General features: G+C 32.6%; 1 protein-coding gene across 1 annotated transcript in view; it reads left to right on the plus strand.

Annotated features, from left to right (window-relative positions):
- LOC133189670 (cell migration-inducing and hyaluronan-binding protein-like) overlaps positions 1-7,181 on the plus strand; it is a 35,256-nt gene extending 28,075 nt beyond the window's left edge. The window contains 14 exon segments of the mRNA XM_061325067.1: positions 3-133; positions 285-354; positions 1,280-1,414; positions 1,634-1,763; positions 1,877-1,940; positions 2,132-2,167; positions 2,299-2,430; positions 2,539-2,719; positions 3,023-3,235; positions 3,449-3,654; positions 3,794-3,973; positions 4,104-4,281; positions 6,809-6,856; positions 7,068-7,181. Of these exon segments, the coding sequence (XP_061181051.1) occupies positions 3-133; positions 285-354; positions 1,280-1,414; positions 1,634-1,763; positions 1,877-1,940; positions 2,132-2,167; positions 2,299-2,430; positions 2,539-2,719; positions 3,023-3,235; positions 3,449-3,654; positions 3,794-3,973; positions 4,104-4,281; positions 6,809-6,856; positions 7,068-7,097 (1,734 nt within the window). The 3' untranslated portion in view covers positions 7,098-7,181.
- Positions 7,182-25,437: the final 18,256 nt, after the last annotated feature.

A 25,437-nucleotide genomic window follows, 5' to 3' on the forward strand; every position in this document is an offset into this window, starting at 1 on the left:
AGGTTAAAGACAACTTCTGCTTTAATACTCTTGGTCATGGATACTTTTTAGAAGATGGAGGCGAGAAGAGAACGGTATTGGATGGTAATCTTGGAGCAGGACAAAAGAGAGGGAATCTCATAAGATCCGACATGTTAGTCATCATGTGTTTAATTATACTTAATGTCAAGTTCAGAAAAATATATATTTTGACTCCGATTGATATAACCGATATATACAAGTTTCACATTCTTTTGCTTACAATATTTATTTTTTCTCGTCTTTATTTTGTTGCTATCATTCAGGAATCCAACAACATTTTGGATAACAAATCCACAGACATACGTCAGAAATAACGTGGCTGCAGGCGGAGAGGTACATTTTAACAATAAGCCATCAAAATTATGTAGTAATACTAGGTATCATATAGGTATAGGTCATCAAGATAAAGTTTGCAAGTTAAATTTGAATAATTCTTTGATGTGCTATTCGTCAAAAATCATAATATTGTCAATTTGAAGCCTCCACTACAAAGTACACCATTATTATAATCTTAAAACCTTAGATATCTCAGGACTTGAACAAAGGTGCAGGCATTGTGTATTTACTTAGAGGAAAAGTATGGAAAACTTTATGAACCATGACTTTCTAATTTAGAAATATTAAACTAACTAACCCAAAGGTCAATTTTGAAATATCCATGCATTTGTTAGACAAAGGGATAGAGGCCAGAAGCACATAAAATCTTCAGCTTGTCAAGGGACTTGAACGTTTTGTTTTACTTGAGCAACGTAACAAGAATCAATTTCTTTGCTTTTAATATCGGTTATGTGTGATCATATTTATTGTTTTTCATGCGAAGAATTTTTTGGCAGCAATTTTAAATTGCATGATGAAATGTCTGAGTATATATATTTTCTATGCGAAGTATATTAAGAATTTCTACCGTAGAGCATTTATAGTTTCTCTTGTTTTCAATTCTTGCAAAGGTCCTTTCTATATATATATATATATATATATATATATATATATATATATATATATATATATATATATATATATATATATATATATATATATATATATATATATATATATCGCTTAACCTGATAAATGGTAAACTATTTTAAACCACACATTGTCGTCTTTACGTCAATGTCATAGAAAAAAAAAATACACAAAGAATAAAAATCATGAATTAATTACATTCGAACAAAAGTAATGAGTGAGAGATGATTAAAATTAAAAAAAAATAATCAGTTTATGTACCAATTATGATAGTTTGATTCATTGTCTGTAGGCCCATGGATTCTGGTTTGTCTACCCTAACTCACCCGTTGGTCCCTCAGCAAGCCGTGGATTCATGGACCAATATGAAGCTATGCACACCGCAATATTTGAATTCGACAACAACGTTGCCCATTCAAACGCAAAGGTAACTTCAAAGGAATTAATTTTTCATTCTATTATTCGATGAGTTACAATCTTAACTGCATGACTTATTGAGGAAGCTTATTAGGAAAAATAGTATGCGAATCATTAGTATCGATAGATTTATATTGTTTTTTTTTTCTTTTCTTTTTTTTTTTTTTGGAGCTATTTACTCATGCTACAGGCATAGTTTAATTTGTTTTATGTTTATTTTCTTTGACAGAGTGGTTTATTCATTGATAATATCCTGAGATCTGACGGTAGTCTTGTATCAAGTAATTCTTATGAACCCTGGAATGATCCAAAAGATTCAGAATCCGGGGCTAAAATGGTGACGATAAGAAAACTTACGGGTAGGTTCTTACTTAATTATTTTGAAATGTCATTTGTTTTTACAGCAAACAATCCATGTATCAATATATATTAACAATAAACACTTAAAAAATTTATGTGCGTTACACTTCAGCGTACAAAAACATGAAAGAAAATGCTTGGATTAACGGTGGTTTATTTAAAGTCACCGAGTCTTCGTAAGTCTTGTAAATTTCATACAATAAAGATTCCATTTGCTCTCAGTTTTATTAATAATCCTTTATTACAAACATTGTAACAATAATAAGTGCACATAAAAATGAACCTTTTTGTATTTGTCATAAAGTAATACCATTAAATTTCATAAAATTAAAGAATTTGCACTTTGTCTTTTTTTTTCTTTACTCAGATTCTCTGATAGCGTTATTGGACTTACATTTAAAAGGTATGTATAAACATGTATCACGTAACTTATCTTTGTCTGACCCAAACTCTGTCAGCCATTTTAGACTTATTTATTCCAGTGATAGTATACATGAGTCAGTGATCATGCTTGCTTCTATTTTATTGCTACAGAAGTTCTGAACAGAATCAATACATTGAAAAGAGCGTCTTTATTGGGGATTCTCCGAACACTGGGTCCCCCACGGTGATTTCCAGTGGGGGAGCATCCAAAACCTACCCTAGATCTGTTCCAATAGCGTTTGCGTAAGTATATAAATATACCTTGTGACAAATAACATTGGCAGCATTTCTTTTCAAATAGTTGTAACTTTTAACGATAATTTAATGTATTGATAACCATTTTAATATTAGCGACCAACCTCGCCAAGGGTTCGTGTTTTATCATGGCCCTGTTTTTGTTGATGACACGTTTTTCGGGGACTTTGAAGACACAGAGAATTATAGGTCTGGTGCTCTTGGTTTCCAACGTGACAACGACGGTCATAGTTCTCCAATTAGCGCCGTCAGTGGAATCAAATTTGGTTTCTCAGATGTAAGCTTTAATTAATTCAGAGGAGAAAAATCTAGGTTGTCCATTTCATAAGTTCTTTCTTTTTAAAATGTTTACTTTTATCACATTTGACTACGGTGTATTTTATGTGCATAAATGAACTTATATATATATATATATATATATATATATATATATATGTATGTATGTATGTATGTATATAAGATGTTGAAAATGAGCAATAGGTTAATAAGTAACACTTATAATACCATCAAACTGGGTATTCTGTATCTGGTTTTCTTTACAATAGGAATAAGTAAAAATAATCAAATATTGTGTTTAAAGCCATCCGAGGGTAACCGCGTGTTCGACGGGAATGCTACAGACAATGGTTTTTCTGGACTAGACGGTGATTTGATCGGTTCTTTCCGGGATACTGATGGATCAGTGTTTTCTACCGGATCACAGATTGTTAAAGATCTTCCATTCCACTCAACCTCAAACTGCTATCAGAGGACTAACTGGAAAATGATGGCCTGTACAAACACTTTCGGACAAGTAATTGTCTATGAATATCTGATTCACTATATTAGCAATTACAGTAGTTCATCTAATTGAGTGAATTTGTGCAATTACGATAATTGTACAAATAAGTTTTTAATTGATTTTTTTGAAGCACATGTTTATAGTATTATGTAGGCTGTACCGAAGAAGAATTAGACATGATTCTTAAAACTGAAAGACATTTGTAATCCATCTATCCAATCACAGGTGCGTCTATCATGGAATTTCAAACCTACTGGGGTAGCAAATGACGTTTCCATTTATCGGGACGACCTCCCTGATAACCCAATTGAGTCAGACGCCAGGAAAATGGCTCCATTTATGGCCATTTTGGGAGAAGGATATGGTTATTTAGCTAAAATGAACGGAAACGTGCCGACCTCAGTTGGTTTTAAGGGACTTGGTTTCACCAAGTTAGTTTAGTTTTGTTTTTTTTTTAAATTAAAATGTGGTATATGATCTACATGATTTATAAACGTATCTTGACATTTTTTATGTTGGTTGTTATCCTTTCCATTCAACTTAACTTTGCAAAATGATATCAATTTTAAGAACTAAAACTGCACGGATGGGACTCTGCGTACCTAGAGATGCTACAATATTTGTCAGAGTACTGGATCTCACATCAACTTCTAAATGGAACAAATGGACTAAAGGGGAGTCCTTGTCAACTATCGAGGATCTTGACTCCAGTACAAATGCTAAAAATTACTTCTTAGATTCAGAAGTTGGGTATGCAGTTTTGAACACTTTGAACCTCAATGTTTTTTCTCAATGTCCGAAAAACTCAAATTTTTGAGTGTTGATATTTTTCATAACACAAACAGATTTCAAATATAATCTCTGGGATCTATTTTGTCAGGGTTGTCTTCTTCAATATAATGCATGAACGGGAATACAGCTCCTCAGATGCGCAGGATTGTCTTGATGAACGATGCCCCAGTGTAGTGGTGAAGATAACTGGTGGTGATTCTTCCGATTCGGACTGTACCTCCAGGGCGTTTGATAAATACAAGCGAGAATCACGTGACTCCTCCCCCGTACGTATAGTAATCAGTAGTGTGACGTTCCATTTGCATTCATTTGTGTTGATTTTCAGAGCACATAAGGTTCAGTTATAAGTGGTTTGTTTTGAAGTTTTATATATATATATATATATAAGGGATGTCAACGAGTACCCGGTTTACCGGGTACTCGCTCGAACGTCCGAGTATCGAATACTAAAATCGGTACTCGGTTACTCGGATGTGTATTTTTTTCATATTTCAAAGTGCATATATTTATTAAAAACTTATCAAAAAATGTGATTTAAATATGCATTGTCCATGTCTGTACAGTAATTACCGTCACCTACACCAGTTAATACCCGTTATCGCCTGTGGCTGTGTTCGTGTATATAGAGTAATTAATCACTGGACACTGTACACAGCCGTTCTCACCTCTTGTGACCCTAATTTCTAGATGGCTTTCATTATTTGTTTTCAATGAACATCGTTTAATTATGATCTATTAATTATTCTATGATTATTCAATTAGCATATGAAAACGAAATCTGACATACATAGAAATACCGCTACCAATTCACCAGACTGTTCAAAAGTGAAGAAATATTTATAAATAACCGAAGATTTAAAAAATGTTAAAAGGCACCTGCATGTGCTTAGTAAATTTAGCGTATAGGATGGAAACAACCATATATTAAAGGAATCACTTTTTAGTTTGCTGTGCATACCAGGGCATCAACGGCAGTTGGAAACGTGGAATAATTTATCCATAACGGATGGAGTTGTAAATATCGAGAAATTAACATACTTAACTTTCAGAGTTATCACAAAGAAAACATTTGCAAACGTAAAATTAATAATATACAACTCGCGATTACGACAGAGTCCATTCCCCACTGTTCCCAAAGATATTCTCTATCGCTAGTCTTTTTTTTTTTTTTTTTATTCAGATTTTACAAAGACATTTTGGGGTAAAGTCTCCTCAGAGACCCCCTCATAATCCGCACCATATGTGCCTACAGCTTTCTGGATTGGATAGCATAGATCTATGTATACATTGATATTATTAAAAATAATAGTATAATGACAATGAAAAAAAAGATAAATTTCTAAACAAAAATGATATAAAAGTATTCCATATTTTTTTTCTTCTGTTTTGTAATGTCAAAATTTATACAGTACAAATGATATCCGGTTGTAACTTTGAATATAAACATTGAGTTATCTTCGACTTTTTTTTTTTAAACAGTCAAATAATGCAAAAAGACTCGAGGTAAAATTAAAATCTACAGGTTATGTGTATAAAAATTTACTGCTTATGAAATCCGTGTTATCATAGAGGTCCCATTTCACCTTCCAAAGTCCATATTGACCCCCACTTGTTAACATGCTTCTTTGGTCAGGCTACCCAAGAAGCTTTGGATTTCATAAGTTGTTACGTAATTATAACATGAAGGAAAAATGCTCTATTAACTATGAATTATATATGTCTTTCAACATTTATACACATTTCAGCTAGTTTGAAATTTTTATATGACATTTTTATAATATTATAGTACATCAATAAATTGCTCTTCACAAATTTTATCAAATTTTCAGTAATACATGGTTCACAATTTACACGACATTTCATTTCATATTTATATATTTTCAGAGCTATATAAGAAATGAGTATGTTCAACATTTCAGATAGCTGAGTTTCTTAAAAAAAAACCAATTACTATATTTTTCCAGCCAATATTGAACTTCAATGATTGGCTTACTTTTTTCCATATATACAAGGAATCATTACACTTATATAAAAGATGTTCTATATTTTCTATTTCACTCTCTCGCTAGTCTAATCATTACAAAGTTGCGTCCTTCTCTTCCGTTGACCAAATTGTCTTCATAAATAAGAACTGTAAAGCATTTGTAATTATTGGTGTATTAATTGATCATGTCTTTTGTGTTTGTTTGATAAATAAATTTAGTACAAAAAGAATCGTTCTCGTTGGGCTCGATGTTTATGTACATGCATTATAACATGTTATAAACGAAAGAAAACATCGATGTGGTAAACAGGTCTCAAACCCTACATGTATAAACACTTTTTCCGAGTACCCGGGTACTCGATCGGAAAATCGTCCGAGTAACTGATTATCAAATATTGACCGATTTGACATCCCTAATATATATATATATATATATATATATATATATATATATATATATATATATATATATATATATATATATATATATATAAAGAGGGAGAGAGACTGATTTTGAATAGAAATGTTCATAAATAATAGATTAGATATAAAGAAACTTTCATTTTCTTTGGTGTTCAAATATGCATCTTGGTGTTATTTTCTCTGAAAATGAGTACATTTTTCGTCTGCATTTTCTGACATTATAACAAAATTTCACAAATATTTACACTTACTTTGGACAACTATATGAACAAAATCAATTAGATATATTGCTGATTTTTAAAGAAATTAAAGTTTATGTAAGTGGACACTTTTATGTATTAATGTGATAGACATGCAAGTTAAGATTTATCCATTTCTTTTTCAAGGAGACCGAAATTACTGCCTTGCCAACAAGTGACCTTTACCCACCTCCTGTAAGTATTGTTATTGAATAAATTAACCCTCACAATTTGATTAAAAATTCATCTTTGAGAATGCTTTAAAAATTCTCTAAAAATGTCCATGCTTATTTATTTCAGTTTCTTTATTATAATTCTGTTGAAAAATAATGGAAGTGTCTTGCCAAAAAATTATTTCATTTAGGGGTTTAAAAATTGAATTAGTTTCATTTTATTTTTATTTTAGTCCTGGGGTGCTGGCTCCTCACGTGATTAAAAGAAGAAATAACCGAACTGTAATACTGTAATACTTTATATTGAATGCTTTCTTTTATATGAAATAAAAATAGAATTATTTGAATTTGAACATCTTAGTTATATCTTCTGTTTTTAACCACAATTTTATGATTTTGAATACTAGTATTTCATGGTGTTGACTATGGCGTGTAAAACGTTGCATTATTATACTTTTTTGTTATTTCTATTCAAAAATTTTGCTATTCTCATTCTAAAATATATCATTCCTATTCGTTAAAATGTGATTCCTATTCGATAAGTTCTTATTCTTATGCGAAAAAATGTGCTTTCTATTCAATAATTTATCATTCCTATTCGATAAATTGTTATTCCTATTCGAAAACATGTGATTCCTAGTCGAAAACATGTATTCTGTGTTTTTTCAATGGGAATAACATGTTTATCGAATATCAATCGTTTAATTATCGAATAAGAATGACAAAATTATCGAATAGGAATAAAAAAAATATCAAAAAGGAATCAGTTTTCGAATATGAATGACATGTTATCGAACAGAAAACACATGTTTTCGAATGTGAATGATATATTTTGGAATAGGAATCATATTTCTTCCCATAGGAATAACAATTTATCGAACAGAAATAACAACTTATCGAATAGGAATTACATCTTATCGAATAGAAATATAATCTGTATTTATGCCGTGTGTGTTCATATTGTATGAAATATGGAGATAACGAACAGTATTCAAGCTCAAAATCCATTAAAACAATACAAATCTTGAGTAGAGCAAACACAGACCTCCAAAAACATCAAAGGTGGGATCAGGTGCCATGGAGGAGTGAGCATCCCCTGCCGATCGGTCACACCCGCCGTGTGCTCCTTGTCATGATCGGGAAATAACGGAAAATCCGTCGACAATTCAGTGTGTAAATAATGGCAATTACAGTTGAAAATAAAAGCACAAAGGAAACAATTACAAACACTTTTTTGTTCTTTGATTGTGAAAGATTCGTTGAGATACAAGCTTAGTTAATTGCATTTGTGAATATATAAATGTGTATATCTATTCTAAATCAATCTACATAAGCATTTAGATGTTTGTTAGAAACTTGCACAGTTCCTCAGGGAATATTAAAACAGCCCATTTATATATTTGAACTGCCATAAACTCCCTCCATCTTGTTTAGCATTGTCTAATAGAGCAAATAAAAAGGCTAGATTGAACTTTACATGAACTTTATTTCAAAAAATGAGGATAAATGTAAGCAGATCAGATTTTACAAATATTAGATTCCTTTGTTGTGTTCACGCTTTTAACATCACTCTTACTTTTCATTATGAAAAAAAAATTATGAAAAAACTTTCTGTGTGTGAATTAAATTCAACTTCATCGAATTTTTTTTTTTGTGTGTGTGGATTTTTCAAATATGCTACATGTATTGTTAGGCATTAAATATTTATGCGACGTCAATTTATTCATAAAGCTGACCAATTCATAATCAAAAGCTTATTGATTTTCATGAGCTAGTAACAGGTACACAGTACTGCAATAATTAAAAAAACGATGTAAAAAAAAAAAGAAATAAAATTAATTTACAATTAAAGTACACGTTTCATTGATCTGAATAATTAAATTCCCTATTATCAATATTTCTTTTAATAACTTAAAAAACGGTCGCAAATTTCCAAAATGTAAAAAAAAAAATATATCAAAAAGCATCCAAACAAACACAAAGTATTAAATCAAGACGACTTGTACTAATTGAGCTCTGTTATTAAAGTTGATATTACTTATTTTTAAAACTTTATAATGAAATTAAGATCTTAGAGCATTAGCTATAGAATAGTTTTTTGCCATTCTTTAAATAATGAATGGTCATCTAGTTTTAGATCACTTGCTACAAAGAAACTTTTTTTCAAAAATCATGAAAATACACACTAAAACTATGTTTATATTAGTAAAATGAATTAAATTTAGCCGGATAAAGTTTACATTTTTCTCAAGATTAATCAAGAATGAAAAAAATAATTGAAAAATATAGATTTATAAAAGAAACGGGAAAAAGGTAAGAATTTTGAACATCATAGAAAGTTTACAATTTCTTAATACTTAAAGAATTTGATAATTGCATCATTTGTAACCAAAAATGTCCAGAAACATATACCTATCCAGGCGTCCAATTTTTTTGTACCAAGCAGGGATGGGGTAATTGTAATCAGTAATCATAATCAGCTGTAATCGATTACAGTTTGCTGTATAATCATGAGTAATCAGTATTCATGCATTTTTCTGACTACAAGTAATTGTAATTTAATCAATTACTCTGAAAAGTCTTGTAATCATGATTACTTTTTGATTATTTTATGAAGATTACAATGGTAAAAAGTCACCCGCGTGGCGCAGTGGTAGAGCGTCCGCTCTAGAGTAGGGAGTTGATCCTTATGTCGTGGGTTCGAATCCCACTGTGGGACGTGGAGATCGGTCCTTCGGATAAGACCGTATAAATCGAGGTCCCGTGTCGCAGTAGATGCTGGCACGAAAAAGATCCCTCACTGCTCAATGGCCCTGAGTGCTGAGTATAGGTCAATATTTGCAGCTCTCCACCGGCAAGTGGTGGCGTCTCCATATGAGTGAAAAATTCTCGAGAGGGACGTTAAACAATACACAAACAAACAATGGTAAAAAAAACTATGGTCTTTGATGATATTCAGTGGATATTTTTTCAGTCTGCAAATTTGTGTATAAGCAAAAATTATGATAAAATTATAGGCTATATATCTTTTATTGTCCTCGGGAATATATTCCATTTATGAGACAGGACTTTTTTTTTTACTTTAACTCGTGCTTCAGTTGTGGAAATATAAAAAAATAAATCCTGACCCACTCATGAAAACAAATCCTATCCAACTGCAAAACATTGAGTATCTTGTAAGTCTTTTTCAGGGTAATTGATTGATTGATTGTACGTTGTCTTACATCTCGTTCGAGAAATTTTCAATCATATAGAGAAGTCACCATATACCGCTGAAGGACTTCAAATTTAGACGCATTTTCTCGGCACTAAGGGTCATTGAGCAATAAGGGTTCTTTATCGTACCAACGTCTACCGTGACACGGGTCCTCGGTTTTTAAGGTCTCAACTGTTAAAGTGCCGAACGCTTGGCGAAGGAACAACTGCTACCTATTTTATCTGGACTTAGGTCAGCCGCGGCCGTGATTCGAACACACGACCTTCCGATCACGGAGCGAGCGCTCTGCCGACTGAGCTACCGTGACTGTTTTTTCTGAGTGTGGCTGTATACATTTTCATTCAGTCTGGATACTGTAAATATTAAATTTTATTCCCTATAACTAATTTTCTGATAAATTAAATATGGAGATAACGACCAGTAATTAAGCTCAAAAGTCCATAAAAATACACATCAAAAGCAGAGCAAAAACAGACTTCTAAAAAACATCAGAGGTGGGATCAGGAGACATGGAAGAGTAAGCATCCCCTGCCGACCGGTCACACCCGCCGTGTGCTAGTTGTCATGATCGTGAAAACGGAAAAATCCGTAGACAATTCACTGTGTAAATATAGTGTCCTTACAATTAGTATGAAAAACGCCAGTCAGCAATCAACTTAATGATATATTGTATTTGCTGACAAGGTCATTGTATCGACCGTAGAACTTGCGAAATTATGACTTTAAACTGTTGATATTCTTGTTTTCATCTCTTCTTTGTCAATAGTTTGCCTCGATTAAGATACTGCACGTATGTAGAGCATGCTCTTGCATATCGAATCAACTGGTAGAAAAAAGTTGAAGTATTCACATTTATCATAGAGTTTTGCTGTTATGTTACCATCTTTTTCTAGTAAAATATCCAAATATGAAACAGATGCAGGCTAAGTAGAATCTTTCAAGTTCACTGGGATATATCGAGTCGACATATGAATGGAAGTAACTACAGTATGTTAATTGATAATACCTCGTCGATATATCTAAATGTATGAAATTATAATTTTCGATGTTTGTCATTGCCTAGTATACTCAACTTTGACTCATAGGACTAATTCTGGCTCACCTATGCTTCAAGATCAAATGAAGTATTTTAACATCAACTTCAGAGTGATTTTTAAGAAAGTAATTTTTAAATGAGCTAACACAAGATATGAAAGTTTCCGAGTTTCGTTTTTATTTAAGAAGCAGCAGTTGTCTATGATATCATAAAGCTTAGTTTTCAATTATCGTGAGTTATGGTTGAACAAAGTTTAGAGAAGTCGTATGTTTTGATGTCAATGAATTTAGAAAAAAAAATTGTGATTTTAATTTTTTTAAAAGTTCTTTGGAGTTTTTGAGAATCCACATCTGAATTACATTACTTCTAGAATGTGCTGTAACAGCAGTTAATATTTTTTGTAAAGAGTAAAGATTGGAGTTTGGTAGAGCATTCGCTTGGCCTGGCAATGTATATTTGTTGTAAGGATTTTTATGAAGTTAAAGAATCCAGTATATAAAGGGTAGATCGAACTCGGCTTGGTTGAGTGGAATGTTAAAAGTATTAAACACAGAAATGTTATTTTGAAGAATTCCATCCTTAGAAGTGAACTGTGATAACAAGCTGGGTTTCCAGATGTAGAATTAAAACAAAGTTCTTCTAAAATAGAATTATAACAATGAGCTTTACAAAGAAAGGTAATATTGTTTCAAGCCTTGTCTGCTGAAACCATAACACACTGTTCAAGTATGAAGAAACGGAAGAAAAGATAGATGGTTTGCATATTGCATTTCAACCTTCTTAATCGATTCTTGAACACTTGTAAAGTGTTAAGGTCTTCCCTTTCTTATTTAGCGCAACGTCTGGCATAATCTTCGAAATAATTCATAATAAAAATGATTGATTGATTGATTGTATGTTGTTTAATGTCCCGTTTGAGAATTTTCACTCATATAGATACGTCACCATATACCGTTGAAGGGCTTCAAATTTTTTTCGGGGTTTATTTTTTTTCGATCATGACAAGGAGCACACGGCGGATGTGACCGGTCGGCAGGGGATGCTCACTCCTCCATCTTATCCCACCTCTAAATTTTGAGGTCCGGGTTTGCTCTGCTCCAAATTTGTATCGTTTCATTGGACTTTCGAGATTGAATACTGTTCGTTATCTTCATATTTCATTTAGTCATTTACTTGGCACTAAGGACCATTGAGCAGTGTGGGTTCTTTATCATGCCAACGCCTACCGTGACACGGGGTCTCAATTTTTAAGGTCTCATCCGAAAAATCCGCCACTTTCACTTCAAAGTGTCGAGAGCTTGGCGGAGGAACAGTCGCTACCTATTTTTTCTAGACTTAGGTCAGCCGTGATTCGAACACACGACATTCCGATCACGGAGCGAGTGCTCTTTCGACTGAGCTACCGTAAAAATGAAGTTCTGTTGCCAATTAAAAGATTAAGTTCCATGTATTGAGGACCTCTTAAGATGATTAGGTCTTTATTTTCAACTATATCAACATCACTTGGCATGAGGTGTCCAGCAGGAATGTAGTTGAGCGAAGAAATAAGAGTAAGAAAACTTAAGAGAATTTTGATTCAGAACGACTTATAATTGTGTCCATTAGTCGATTGAAATTTTCTCGCCAAAGGAAAATTATTTAATACACTTCCATAATAATTGTTTATAGCATTTATCTAATCCATAGGAAATTATCCTCTACATTTCCATATGTGTGAAGATGTAGATGACAGAACCAAACCGTCAATTTTAAGCGGAAATAGTATTCACGATTCCTTTGCTCGCTACATCACAATACATGGCAGTCATGGAGTTCAGGTAAGTACATTTTATTTGTGATGTTTTTTTTATTATTAGTATTTAGTATTAGATAAAATTGCTAATCATCAAATCACAATGTTTCATGCACTTCATAATGTATTTTAACCTTATGAATATGATCTCTTAAAATATCCGGATCATTGGAAATTGACAGTATTAATGTGATGCTGCTGTTTTTGTATACAAACGACAAAGTGTAAATGGTCATATAATATAATAAAATAAATATACATGTATTTAAGTACTTTTTACTGTTCATTCATTAAAGATTTCCACGTGTTGTTTAAATGTTACATGTTATGTACACAGAAACAACTTCTTTTTTGTACATAGGTTAGAAACAACTTCTGCTTTGAAACTCTTGGTCATGGATACTTTTTGGAAGACGGGGGCGAGAAAAGGCCAATTTTGGATGTTAATCTAGGAGCAGGACAGCAGAAAGGGAAACTCACAAGTTATTCATCATGTTTTGCTCAGTGTTTCAATTAAATGTTTATATGTACTTGCTACTAAATTCAGAAAAATAAACACTTTGAGCTCCGACTTATTCAAGCATATACAAGTTCCATATTACTTGGCTTACAATATTTTTTCTCATGTTTCATTTCGTTGCTATCATTCAGGAATCCAACAACATTCTGGATAACAAATCCACAGACATACGTCAGAAACAACGTGGCTGCAGGCGGAGAGGTACATTTTAACAATAAATCAGCCATAAGTAAGGGTTGAAATTAAGTATCACGATTACCTAGCATTATCCCACTTATTCTTTTACGGCATAGTCGAGGAAGGTCTAAATCTTACAAGATTTCCAGAACACAAAACTGTTAATGACGATTGATTCGAACAATTTAGTATGCCAAAAGTACAAAGTATTGCCGACGGTTGGACTTTAGATAGTAGATAGTCTAATTCGGAAAGTTCATAGTATTATTTTGTGGACTTTAAAATTTATTTCCAAAATACTCTTTTTATTCAAATTTCTACATCTTAGACTAGTAAATCGTAATTTGTTTAAAAATAGCATACTGCTGTCTATACATTAAAGGTGCTTGGACACAGATTTGAAGTTAATATTTTCTCAGATTTTCTGTATAATTTCATGACTTATATGTTGCTATAGCATTTCATACTAAAATATAAGAAAAATCTTATTTCATCTCGAAGTTATTGAAACTTCAAATTTCTGGACGCGTTTGATTGACGATATTAGTGAGGGGGTTTGCTTTCGCACATTTCTACTCTGAATTTTCTGGATTATAGATGTAATGTTTTTCATTAATACAAAACAAAATCGCTTCTTTTCTTAAATATTAAGGATAAAGATAAAATTTGTGAAATTGCAAGGATGTGTTAATCAAACGCGTCCAGGAATTCGTAGTTCCAATAATTTCCAGATAAAATAAGTTTTTAATTATATTTTCGTGTGAAATGCTATTGCAATACATGTATATAAGTCGTGATATTATACAGAAATTTTGAGAAAATATTAACTTCAAATATGTGTCTAAGCACCTTTAATGTCAATAATGTTAAAATATTGATTTTGTACCAAAAAGTAAAAGTCATTAATTAAGAAACAATTATAGCAATCTAAGAGAAATGATGAGTAAGAGAACGTATAAAATAAGAAAAAAAAATTAAATAGTTCCTATGCTTATCATGATGTGTTTGAATCCTTTTTCTGTAGGGCCATGGATTCTGGTTTATCCACCGCAATATTTGAATTTGACAACAACATTGATCATTCAAATGTCAAGGTAATTTTGAAAGGGCTTCATTCGTTTTTACTTATTATTTGGCATATTGCATTCTTAACTGAAAGGCAAAACAGTTGAAGCTTATAATATTAGAAAAAAATGTATGTGAAACATTGGATAATCTTATAAGTCTAGAATGAAGTAATAAAAAACCATGGAATGAATAAATTTTTTTTAGGTCACCTGAGTCACTCAGGTGACCTATTGCTATCCGTTCTCGTCCGTCGGCGTGCGTCGTGCGTTAACATTTGAACATTTTTAGCTTCTTCTCTGAAACCGCTTAACCAAATTTGGCATATAGCATCTATGGGTAAAGGGGAACAAAAATTGTGAATTTCATGGTCCCTGCCCCCCTGGGGCCTGAGGGGTGGGGCTTAAACCACCAAAAATAATGCAATCTTTAAAAATCTTCTTCTTTACTCCAGGACATCAAGCAGTCAAACTGTTGGCATCATTGTAATAAGCATTGAGCCCTCTGCCAAAATTGTGAAATTCATGGCCCCAGGATCAGGGGTTCTGGCCCCAGGGTGGGGCTATATAGATCATATAGTGAAAGTGCATTATTTCTTTGAAAATCTTCTTCTCTGTTCCTGGGTATTAAATAAAGTAACTAAGTACATAGTTATGAAGAGCAAGAGTGCCTCTTCCAAAATTGTGAAATTCAGGGCCCCAGGGTCAGGGGTTCTGGTGTAAGGGCTGGGCTCAATAGATTATATAGTGAAAATGCATTAATTCTTTGAAAATCTTCTTCTCTGCTCCTGGGTATTAAATAAAGTAACTAAGTACATAGTTATGATGAGCAAGAGTGCCTCTTCCAAAATTCATGGCCCCAAGGTCAGGGGTTCTGGCCCCAGGGTGGGGCTCTAAAGATCATATAGTGAAAATGCATTATTTCTTTGAAAATCTTCTTCTCTGCTCCTGGGTATTAAATAAAGTAACTAAGTACATAGTTATGATGAGCAAAAGTGCCTTTTCAAAAATTGTGAATTTCATTGCCCCAGGGTCAGGAGTTCTGGTGTTAGGGCGGGGCTCTATCGACTATCTAGTGAAAATGCATTAATTCTTTGAAAATCTTCTCTGCTCCTGTGTATTGAATTAAGTAACTAAGTACATAGTTATGATGAGCAAGAGAGCCTCTTCCAAAATTGTGAATTTCATGGCCCCAGGGTCAGGGGTTCTGGTGTTAGGGCGGGGCTCTATTGAATATATAGTGAAAATGCATTAATTCTTTGAAAATTTTCTCCTCTGCTCCTGGGCATTAAGGTGATAAACTAAGTACATAGTTATGATGTGGAGGTGGGCCCCTTCCAGAATTGTGAAAGCCATGGCCCCTGGGTCAGGGGTTCTGGTGTTAGGGTGGGGCTCTATTGATTATATAGTGAAAATGCATTAATTCTTTTAAAATCTTCTTCTCTGCTACTGGAGATTATTTAAACAAACTAAGTGCATGGTTATGATGCATAAGGATGCCTTTTTAAAAATTGTGAATTTCATGGCCCCAGGGTCAGGTCTGGTGTTAGGGCGGGGCTCTATTGATTATATTGTGAAAATGCATTGATTCTATGAAAATCTTCTTTGCTACTGGAGATTATTTAAACAAACTAAGTGCATGATTATGATAGGCAAGGATGCCTCTTCCAAAATTTTTAAATATATGGCCTCAGTTTTTGGGGTTCTTGAGGAGGGGGGGGGAGGGGGGCTCTATTGATTATATAGTGAAAATGCATTAATTCTATTAATTAATCATTAATTAATCCTGTCTGCTCCTTAGTGTTGATTAATAAATTGCTTAGCTATGATGAAAATGGGAGCTTCGAACAGAATTTTTATATCTTGTGGTCCTAGGGTCAGGGGTTTTGGCATAACGAGGAGGAGGGGGGGGGGGCTTTTGATAATATAGTGGAAAAGTGTTAATTCTTTGAAGTCCATAGTTATGATGATGAGGGTAACTCTTCCAAATTTGTAAATTTCTTCACCTTTGGTCTTGGGTTCTGGTGTTAGGGTAAGGCTTTGTTGAATCTGTAGTGAAAATGCATTGTACCTGTGAAATTCTTCTCTGCTTCTGGGCATATCGGAAGCAAACTGAGTAAAAGTTTAAATGATATAAGTAAGCGTATTTCTACCAGATTTGTGAACATCTGGACCATTTGTCTAAGCATTCTGATCCTGGGCAGGGCTCTATTAATTTGTATTCTACTGAGAGAAGTTATTCCCCTTTTCCTTTCACCTTTGATAATTAATCACTGTAAATAATGTATTTGAAAGGTTAATAGAATAAGATTATTATGCAAGAATGTTTATCGTATAATTCAAAAAGTAGTTTCTTAGTTTTAATAATCAGGCAGACCTGTAAGTAATAGATAAATAAAAATGAGACAAAAATAACTTATCTTATTAAAAGTTCTTCAAAGACCATAAGAGAGGTCAATGCTAGAGGTCTTAATATGGGTTTAAAAATAGTACAGAAGCACTAATAGTTTGTTAATAGTCTGCTTGGTGATAGTGTTAAGTGGGGGACAGATTAGAACTTAAGTTATGAGTTGATACTGAATACTAGGCTAATTATTTTGTTATCCTGATCTTCCTACTTCTCTTGCTTTAGGGGAACAAAGCTTCATCTATCAGTGTATTTAATTTCTAAATTGTTGTATTATACTCAGGTGACCATTAAGGCCCTTGGGCCTCTTGTTTTTTTTTTCTTGTGGTCGACATGGGTCGGTAACAGTTGATTCCATGTGAGACATCCGGCAAATTTTAAGCATTTGCGCACACTTCACGGACTGCTTTGTTTAATATGCACTGGTAGCTTCATGTAAATCTATCATAACATCTTACGTACAATGGAGTTTTTTAACTCATTTACTTTGAGATGCAAATATTTATACAGGTGTATGATAAATACACTTACGTTTCCTATACATTTGCAAGAATTCCATGGACTTCCAAAACGGAACTACAACCTTTCATTTAGATTAAAGTTTATATGTTCTTTGTTGTTTATTAGGTAATTGACTGTTCTGTACAAACTCTGCCGTTCGTCTACCATTAGGCCACAAGTTTGATTTCTGAATATTACACTTCCAGATCACATCCTTCATATATTAACTTTCAACAACCGCAGCATGCTTCTTCCAAAAAGCAACAGATTGGTCAAATATTTCATTTTGTATGAAAGAGTGGCTTATTCATTGATGATATCTTGAGATATGACGGAAGTACATCATCAAGTAATTCTTAAGAACCCTGGAATGATCCAAAAGATGCAGAATCCGGGGCCAAAATGGTGACGATAAGGAAACTCTCGGGTAAAAAGGTACCTAATTAAATGATATAAAATGTAAATGTATTTATTTCAAACAATCCATTTATCATTATGCAATAATATACTATGGAAATCACATTTTCAAGACTTGAATCTTAACATTTACCGAAGATATGAAAGTATTTTCTTTAGTTTGTAATTAATAAGATTTCCTTCTTACTTTTCAACTTACAAGAACATGAAAGAAAATGCCTGGATTAATGGAGGTTTATTTAAAGTCACAGAATCTTCGTAAGTCTTGAGTATTTTATGAAATAAAAATTAAGTTTGTTTCAGGAGTTAGAATATAGAAATATTGATAAGAGCAATACATGTACAAAATTTCACTTTTTGTATTTTCATGAAGAAAAGCCATGAAATATCGAGGAATTAACACATGTTCTAGCTTTCTTCTCTTTGTTTAGATTCTCTGATAGCGTCATTGGACTAATATTTAAAAGATTCGTAGAAACATATTTCATTACATGAATATACATTTAAATACAAGTTTTATGATTTATTTAACTGAAACTTTATAAAGTATAATATTCATTTATAACTAAGAAGTAAATATATACAGAGGACCATGCTTGATTTTAATTTATCGTAACAGAAGTTCTGAACAAAATAAGTATATTGAAAAGAGCGTCTTTATTGGGGATTCTCCAAACACCGGGTCCCCCACAGTGATTTCCAGTGGAGGAGCATCTAAAACCTACCCTAGATCTGTCCCAATAGCCTTATGCGTAAGTATATATGCATAGTTTGTAACAAATCATTTTAGCATCAAAAGATTCGCCTCTTTTCATATCAATGTAACATTTGAAAGTTAATTTTAAGGCATTGATAACTGTTTTAACATTAACTACAACCTCAACAAGGGTTCGTGTTTTATCATGGCCCTGTTTTTGTTGATGACACGTTTTTCGGGGATTTAAGGACACAGAGAATTATAGATCTGGAGCGCTTGGTTTCCAACATGATAATGATGGTCATAGTTTACCAACCTGCGCCGTTAAAGGAATTTTTGGCTTCTCAAATGGAAGCTTTAGTTTATTCACATTAAAAAGTTTTTGTTTAAAAGTTTTCTAACTAACAAGTTTTCTGTCAATTCGGGGTTTTAGCTCACCTGAGCTGAAAGCTCAAGATATCATGAGCTTTTCTCATAAACAAAAACATAGTGTAGATTCCGGTTTGTTGAAATCATAACCCCTGGAGGTAGGATGGGGCCATAATTGACAGATCAGAATTTTACATAGGGATATATAGGAAAAAATCTTTGAAAATCTTCTCGAGAACAACTAAGGCATGATTATTAACATTGATATAATGGATAGTGTAGATTAAAATTTGTTCAAATTATTACCCCTGGGGTGTAGTGTGGGGATACAATAGACGATAAATGTTAGGAAAAAAATCTTTAAAAATCTTCTCTAGAGAACAGCAAAGGCATACTTAGTCACATTGATTTGAAAACATCCTCAAGTAGTGTAGATTAAATCATGGCTAGGGTGGAGCCACAATAGACGATCAACGTTTCACATAGGAATATATAATACAAAAATTTGAAAAAAACTAGTTTTTCAGAAGTAGGTTAAACTTCAAAGTCAAAAGGTCAAAGTTGTTGGTATCCAAAGGAAGGTCTTCACCCAAGGATTACATATGTAAAGTATGAAAGCCCTAGCACTAATTGTACAAAAGTTACGGCGAAGGTTAAAGTTGGGTAAAATTTTGCAAAACTGGGTCAAACTCCAAGGTCAAGGTCAAAAGGTCAAATATGGTGGTACCCAAAGAAAGGTCTTGTCAAAAGGAATACACATGTAAAATATGAAAGCCATAGCTCCAACCAATCAAAAGTTATGGGCAATGTTAAAGTTTTGGTGGACAAACAGACAGACAGACGGACGGACAGGGCAAAAACTATATACCCCCTAATCTTCGATACAGGGGCATAAAAAGTAAGTTTTGTAATCGAGTAACACTGAAAATCCCTCTCTGGTTTTTATCACATTAAGAATAAGGAAATAAGAATCTTGTATTGTTTTTAAGTTTATTGAGGGTAACCGAGTGTTCGACGGGCCGGCAATGCTACAGACAATGGTTTTTCTGGACTAGACGATGATTTGATCGGTTCTTTCCGGGATATTGATGGTTCGGTGTTTTTTTTACCGGATCACAGATTGTGAAAGATCTTTCATTCCACTCAACCTCAAACTGCTACCAGAGGACTAACTGGAAAATGATGGCCTGTACAAATACCTTCGGACAAGTTTACAAGTATCTATGTTTGTCACAGGTTTACTACTTTATACAGCGGATATGGTTTTTGTATCGGTAGTTGTGACCGTCACAATGACTTTTGTGTAAAAAGTGATAAAGTCAAGTTAAGATGATTCGTATGTAAGAACGGTCACCATGGTAAACATGCAATAACTATGTAAAACATGTGATAATAAAAAACTCCCATGTTTTTTTTTCCTCGATTGGATTTAATTTTTAGCTATACGATTTGTGTGTTTTTTATCTTGCCAAGGCTCGGGGATTGAAAACACAACTCTTAAGATAAATATCCTTTCCAACCATAAACCATGAAAGATCTTATGTATATTTGACTTACAATTTTAAGAACTACCGTAATTTATATAGTTGAGGGAGTATTACTCATGTTCATTATACAATAAGATATGACGACTTGCTGAAGTAATGTTTTTAAAATCTAGGTTGTACGATGGAAGTACTATACTTTATTCTTAAATTGAAAGACTGTTTTCCATCTAACCCATAAAAGGTTCGTATTTCGTGGGATAACAAACCAAAAGATGTAGCAAATAATGTTTCCATTTACCGGGATGACCTTTCTGATAACCCAATTGAGTCAGACGCCAAGAAAATGGCTCCATTATGACTATTTTGGGAGAAAGATATGGTTATTTAGCTAAAGTGAACGGAAACATCCCGCCGTCAGTTACCTTTAAAGGACTTGGTTTCACAAAATTAGTTTTTTCTTCATTCCATTGAAAATGTTAGAGATAATTTACATGATTTACATAGATGTATATTGACATTTTTTGTTTTGGTTAAAGTGAGTTCCATTCAAGAATGTTTTTTTCTTATCTTTCCATCCAACTTTATTAACTTTGAATGAAAGTGAAATCAATTTTTAAAAAATTAAAACTGCAAGGATCGGGCTCTGTGTACCTAGGGATGCTACTATAATTGTTAAAGTACTGTATCTCACATCAAAGAAGAAAGAATGGACGAAAGGGCAGCTGTGACAGCAATTGATGACCTTGACTCAAGTACCAATGCTAAAAATTACTTCTTAGACTCAGATGTTGAGTAAGCAGCTTTGAACACTTCAAAGCTTAGTGTTTATTCTTTTTGTCTAAACAATTTTATTTGTGGATTTAAAAAAAAAAACATTTTTTTTAAATAACAAAAGCATATTTCAAACAATTACTTGGATCTATATCTTTAGGGTTGTATTTTTCAATATGATGCATCAACGGGAATACAGCTCCTTAGATGTGCTGTGCAGTATTGTCTTGATGGCCAATGTCCCAGTGTAGTGGTGAAGACGACTGGTAGGGATCCCTCTGATTCGGACTGCACCTCCTGTGCATTTGAGAAATACAAGCGGGAGACACGTGATTCTTCCCCTGTATGTATCTGTAGTGTGACTTACTCTCAGAATTGCGTTTATTTTTAGCGCACACAAGGTTTAGTTAGCCACTTTTTTTTACATTGTCAACAGTGAATCACTGTAATTTATCCATGGTATAAAAGTGATTGTTTTTCTGGGTGAAAGAAAAAATATCAAAATGATATTTTCCTCTGAGTAAAAATATCAAAAGTGCAGCAAAACTCCGTGTTGTAAGATGGCGAGAATATGTAAACCATCCTGACATGGAGTAAGATTGACAAACTCTTTTTTCAACATTCTTGTTTACATTTTAATCAACTACCTATGACGTCTCACAACCCTTCAACTGTGACATTACAGCAAGGGAAAAACAGGGGCAAAAGGATAATCAAAAAATGTAGTAAACAGAAAATTAAATATGTTTTAGTTGGATATAGAATTAACCTCGTAATATATGATACTTTGATATTTTCACTCGTGCTTCTCACTCATAAAAAGTTTTAAAAAATCCTGTCCCACTTACGAAATAAACTCCATATCCAACTATACAACTTTGAATATCCTCTATATACTAATGGTATAGACTTGGAAGTTTTGATTTCATTTCTCTTTTTTTTTTCAAGGAGACTGAAATCACTGTTAGGGTCAAGATCTAGTAAATGAAACGTGCCTACAGATTTCTCAAATTTGAGAAATAAATTTCTTTAATGATGCTTCATAATTTTAGCTTGGTCAAAGAAGTTGTTTCGGGTCATAATTTTTAGGTAAATAAGACGAAAAATCATATTTTAAACTGTCATTTTCAATGAAAAAAAAAGAAAGAAAACCTGTCATGAATAGGGGAGTTTTTTAAATAAATCAGACAAATGAAATGTATCCAGATTGCCTACCGTCTCTCAGAAAACGGTAATTTGCATGTTCTTGGCCTCTTCTTTAAAATAATATGAAATTAAATATAGGTATCGGGATTACTTTTCACGTGATTTCAAATTGGATTCCATGAAATTTCTACATAATTTTATTAGAGCCGTAAAGTACGGGTAAAAGAAAGTTGAAAATGATTATGACGTCATAATGGTTCTAGCACCAAAAAGTTAGTCTAAAGTCATTTTCTAGATCTTGACATTCTTGTTTTCTTTTTAATTCTTTATTGGATTTTTAACATTTCTGCTGAAAGAACCAAGTTGTTTAAGCCTTTATTTTTTTTTTTTTAGTCCTGGGGTGCTGGTTCTTCACGTGATTAAGACAGAAAAGAACCTAACAGTAATATATGGCAACGAATGCTTCCTGTAATATATGTAATAATTAAAGGTATTTTTGGCAAAAGAACAACCTAGTTATGGTTTTGTTTTCAAACACAATCTAAAAATATGAAAATTTCATGCAATCGGTGCCTTGCTACAAAATCATTCCATATTACTTGGTTTACGAATGTGGAATATGTACTACATTCTACGTGTCCTTTGTTTTGTACAATACATTATAATCTATATGTCTGCTATTTAAATTAAATTTTAAAACTAGATACATGTCTTATGTGGAAAGAATGTTCCAAATGTTACCAACCCTGAATTGTTTGTGATAAAAAAAATCCCCAAATATCAATTATCCAAAGATTTCAAGACATCATCTCTACTTAATATTGAAATATGCATGATTTTACGCATTCGGGTGACAACTATTGATTCAAGTAAAATTTAAGATGTGATAGGCCACCTGTACAAGATTAAATTGATTATGAAGCATCATATCATTTTTAGTTATAACTCAAAATAACATGTATCTGCAGGACAAAAGAACTGCCTTGAAGAAATAAAAGAACGGTGTAATTAAGCAATTCATTGGTAAAACATATGCACTTTCCTTCTGAGCGAGCTACATATCAACGCATTTGAAGTGTATATTTAGTCGTTATTTGTTGCATTTATTGATAAAATATTGACAAACATCAACACCAGAATTTTTATGGTCATTGCAAGTAAAATAGTACAAATTCTCATTGGGAATATCATTATGAACTATCTATGAATTCAGCATATTTTATTTAAGTTTAATTCAGTTTTTTTGTAGAAGACACATGGATATATTATATGTAGGCCTAAAGCATACGGAATTAGCAGAATCGTTTAATAATTGATTTAAAATACCTACATAGTCGGATATCATTAGATATTCTCTTTCCTGACACTGCCATCAAAAGTCAATTGCAATAAAAATGCACTTGATCCGTGTTCTGAATTTATTAGATTAAAGTTTTCTAGATAAGTTTTGATGCTTGAATGCATAAGATGAGAGATGTTGAAATGAATCAAACAATCAAAGCCGTTTAAAATGTTTTATTTTTGTTGCTCTCATTCAAACTTCTTTGTTTTTCGTTAGCTGTGATGCATTTAAAGAAACCAGTAGTGTATTTTCATATCGTTTCATTACATATATCAATCCCTTTGATTTTAAAGGTTTATTGTAAGGACAGCAAACATAACTTTTAAATTATTTAATCTCGACATCAAAAGAGTCAAACTATTCGCAGGACTTCATGAGCTTTTATTGCACTCGAAAAAACCTCAAATACAAACTCTGAAAATGCAGGAGGAAATATGTAAAAAGTGAGTCATGTATTTATATATTGGTGGCAAAGATAGTTTTTGAGCGGTAGAGATTGAATCGGTTGATAGACAGTCTGCAAGGAAACGAATTATAGGCACTGTAAAAAAAAAATTAAATTACGGACAAACTAAGTTTTGCTACTCAAGCAATTGAAAACAGACGAGTGTTATAGTAATGAATGGGTATGGTACAGACAGTATCGGAAATAATGAGGAAGAGAAATTTTGAGAAATTTTCACAAAAAAAGCAGCAAAAGTCTCAATGAATTTAATAGAAATAAATTTCATACATAAAATAATTATTTCAATATACTACATGTATCAACATGAGTTGATCTTATACGTGTATATATAATTTATGCACATTGAGGAAATGAAGATTTTGCTACTAAGCAAGGGTGTAAAGAAAAGATAAGATGAATTTTGAAATTTCAGGGAACTTTTCATATTCACGATTGACAATTTTCCTGAAGTAATAAGCTGCTCATCTTTTTGCACGAGTCACAGCCTAAATGCAATTAAGCATGTTATTAACTATGTTTTCACAGAGCATATTTTGAGTTAAGTACCTTTCCGCTGAAGTATCTTTTAGCCGTTGGAATGTTTAGGCAAATTCTTTATATTCCACCCTAAAATTCCTTTTCATGACGTTTTGCTCATCAGAAGATACTTAAAGATGCCAATACCATGTGTGATTGTTAAGCATTCTCCACAAAATGATTTGGATGTATTATGTACCAGTATACCATTACATATAAGAAAGCACATAAGAGAGTTTCTCAAACGAATACTTTTGTTGTCCTTGGACAGTCCTGATTCAAACCCAATTAAAATATATATTTGGGTTCAAATAAAGAAGTCCGGATCTTACTTAAAAAATTCTAATAACTTATAAATTAAAATATATTTGGAAAACAGTTTCAGCGAGAATAGTGCTCAAATCGAAAAAAAAATTTCTGTGAAAACTTATGAAATACCAAATGCATTTAAGGATATTATTCGTCCAAAAAGGGAAGCAGATATATACTACAAAGTAAGTTATCAACTTTGAAGGTAAAAACTTAAATAAAGTTGGAAAATATTTCTTATAAATTCTGTGCCTTTTTTTAGGAACAGTATCTTTATTTCCAAAAGTGCATTTAATTAGTTCACAAAAGCATGCTAGGTTGAAAACAAATTTTGAGCTTATATATATGTATATATATATATATATATAT

The sequence above is a fragment of the Saccostrea echinata genome, unplaced genomic scaffold (assembly GCF_033153115.1).
Source record: "Saccostrea echinata isolate AGI-Se365-2 ecotype Australia unplaced genomic scaffold, CSIRO_AGI_Sech_v1 ptg000019l, whole genome shotgun sequence".
In the NCBI taxonomy this organism is placed as follows: domain Eukaryota; kingdom Metazoa; phylum Mollusca; class Bivalvia; order Ostreida; family Ostreidae; genus Saccostrea; species Saccostrea echinata.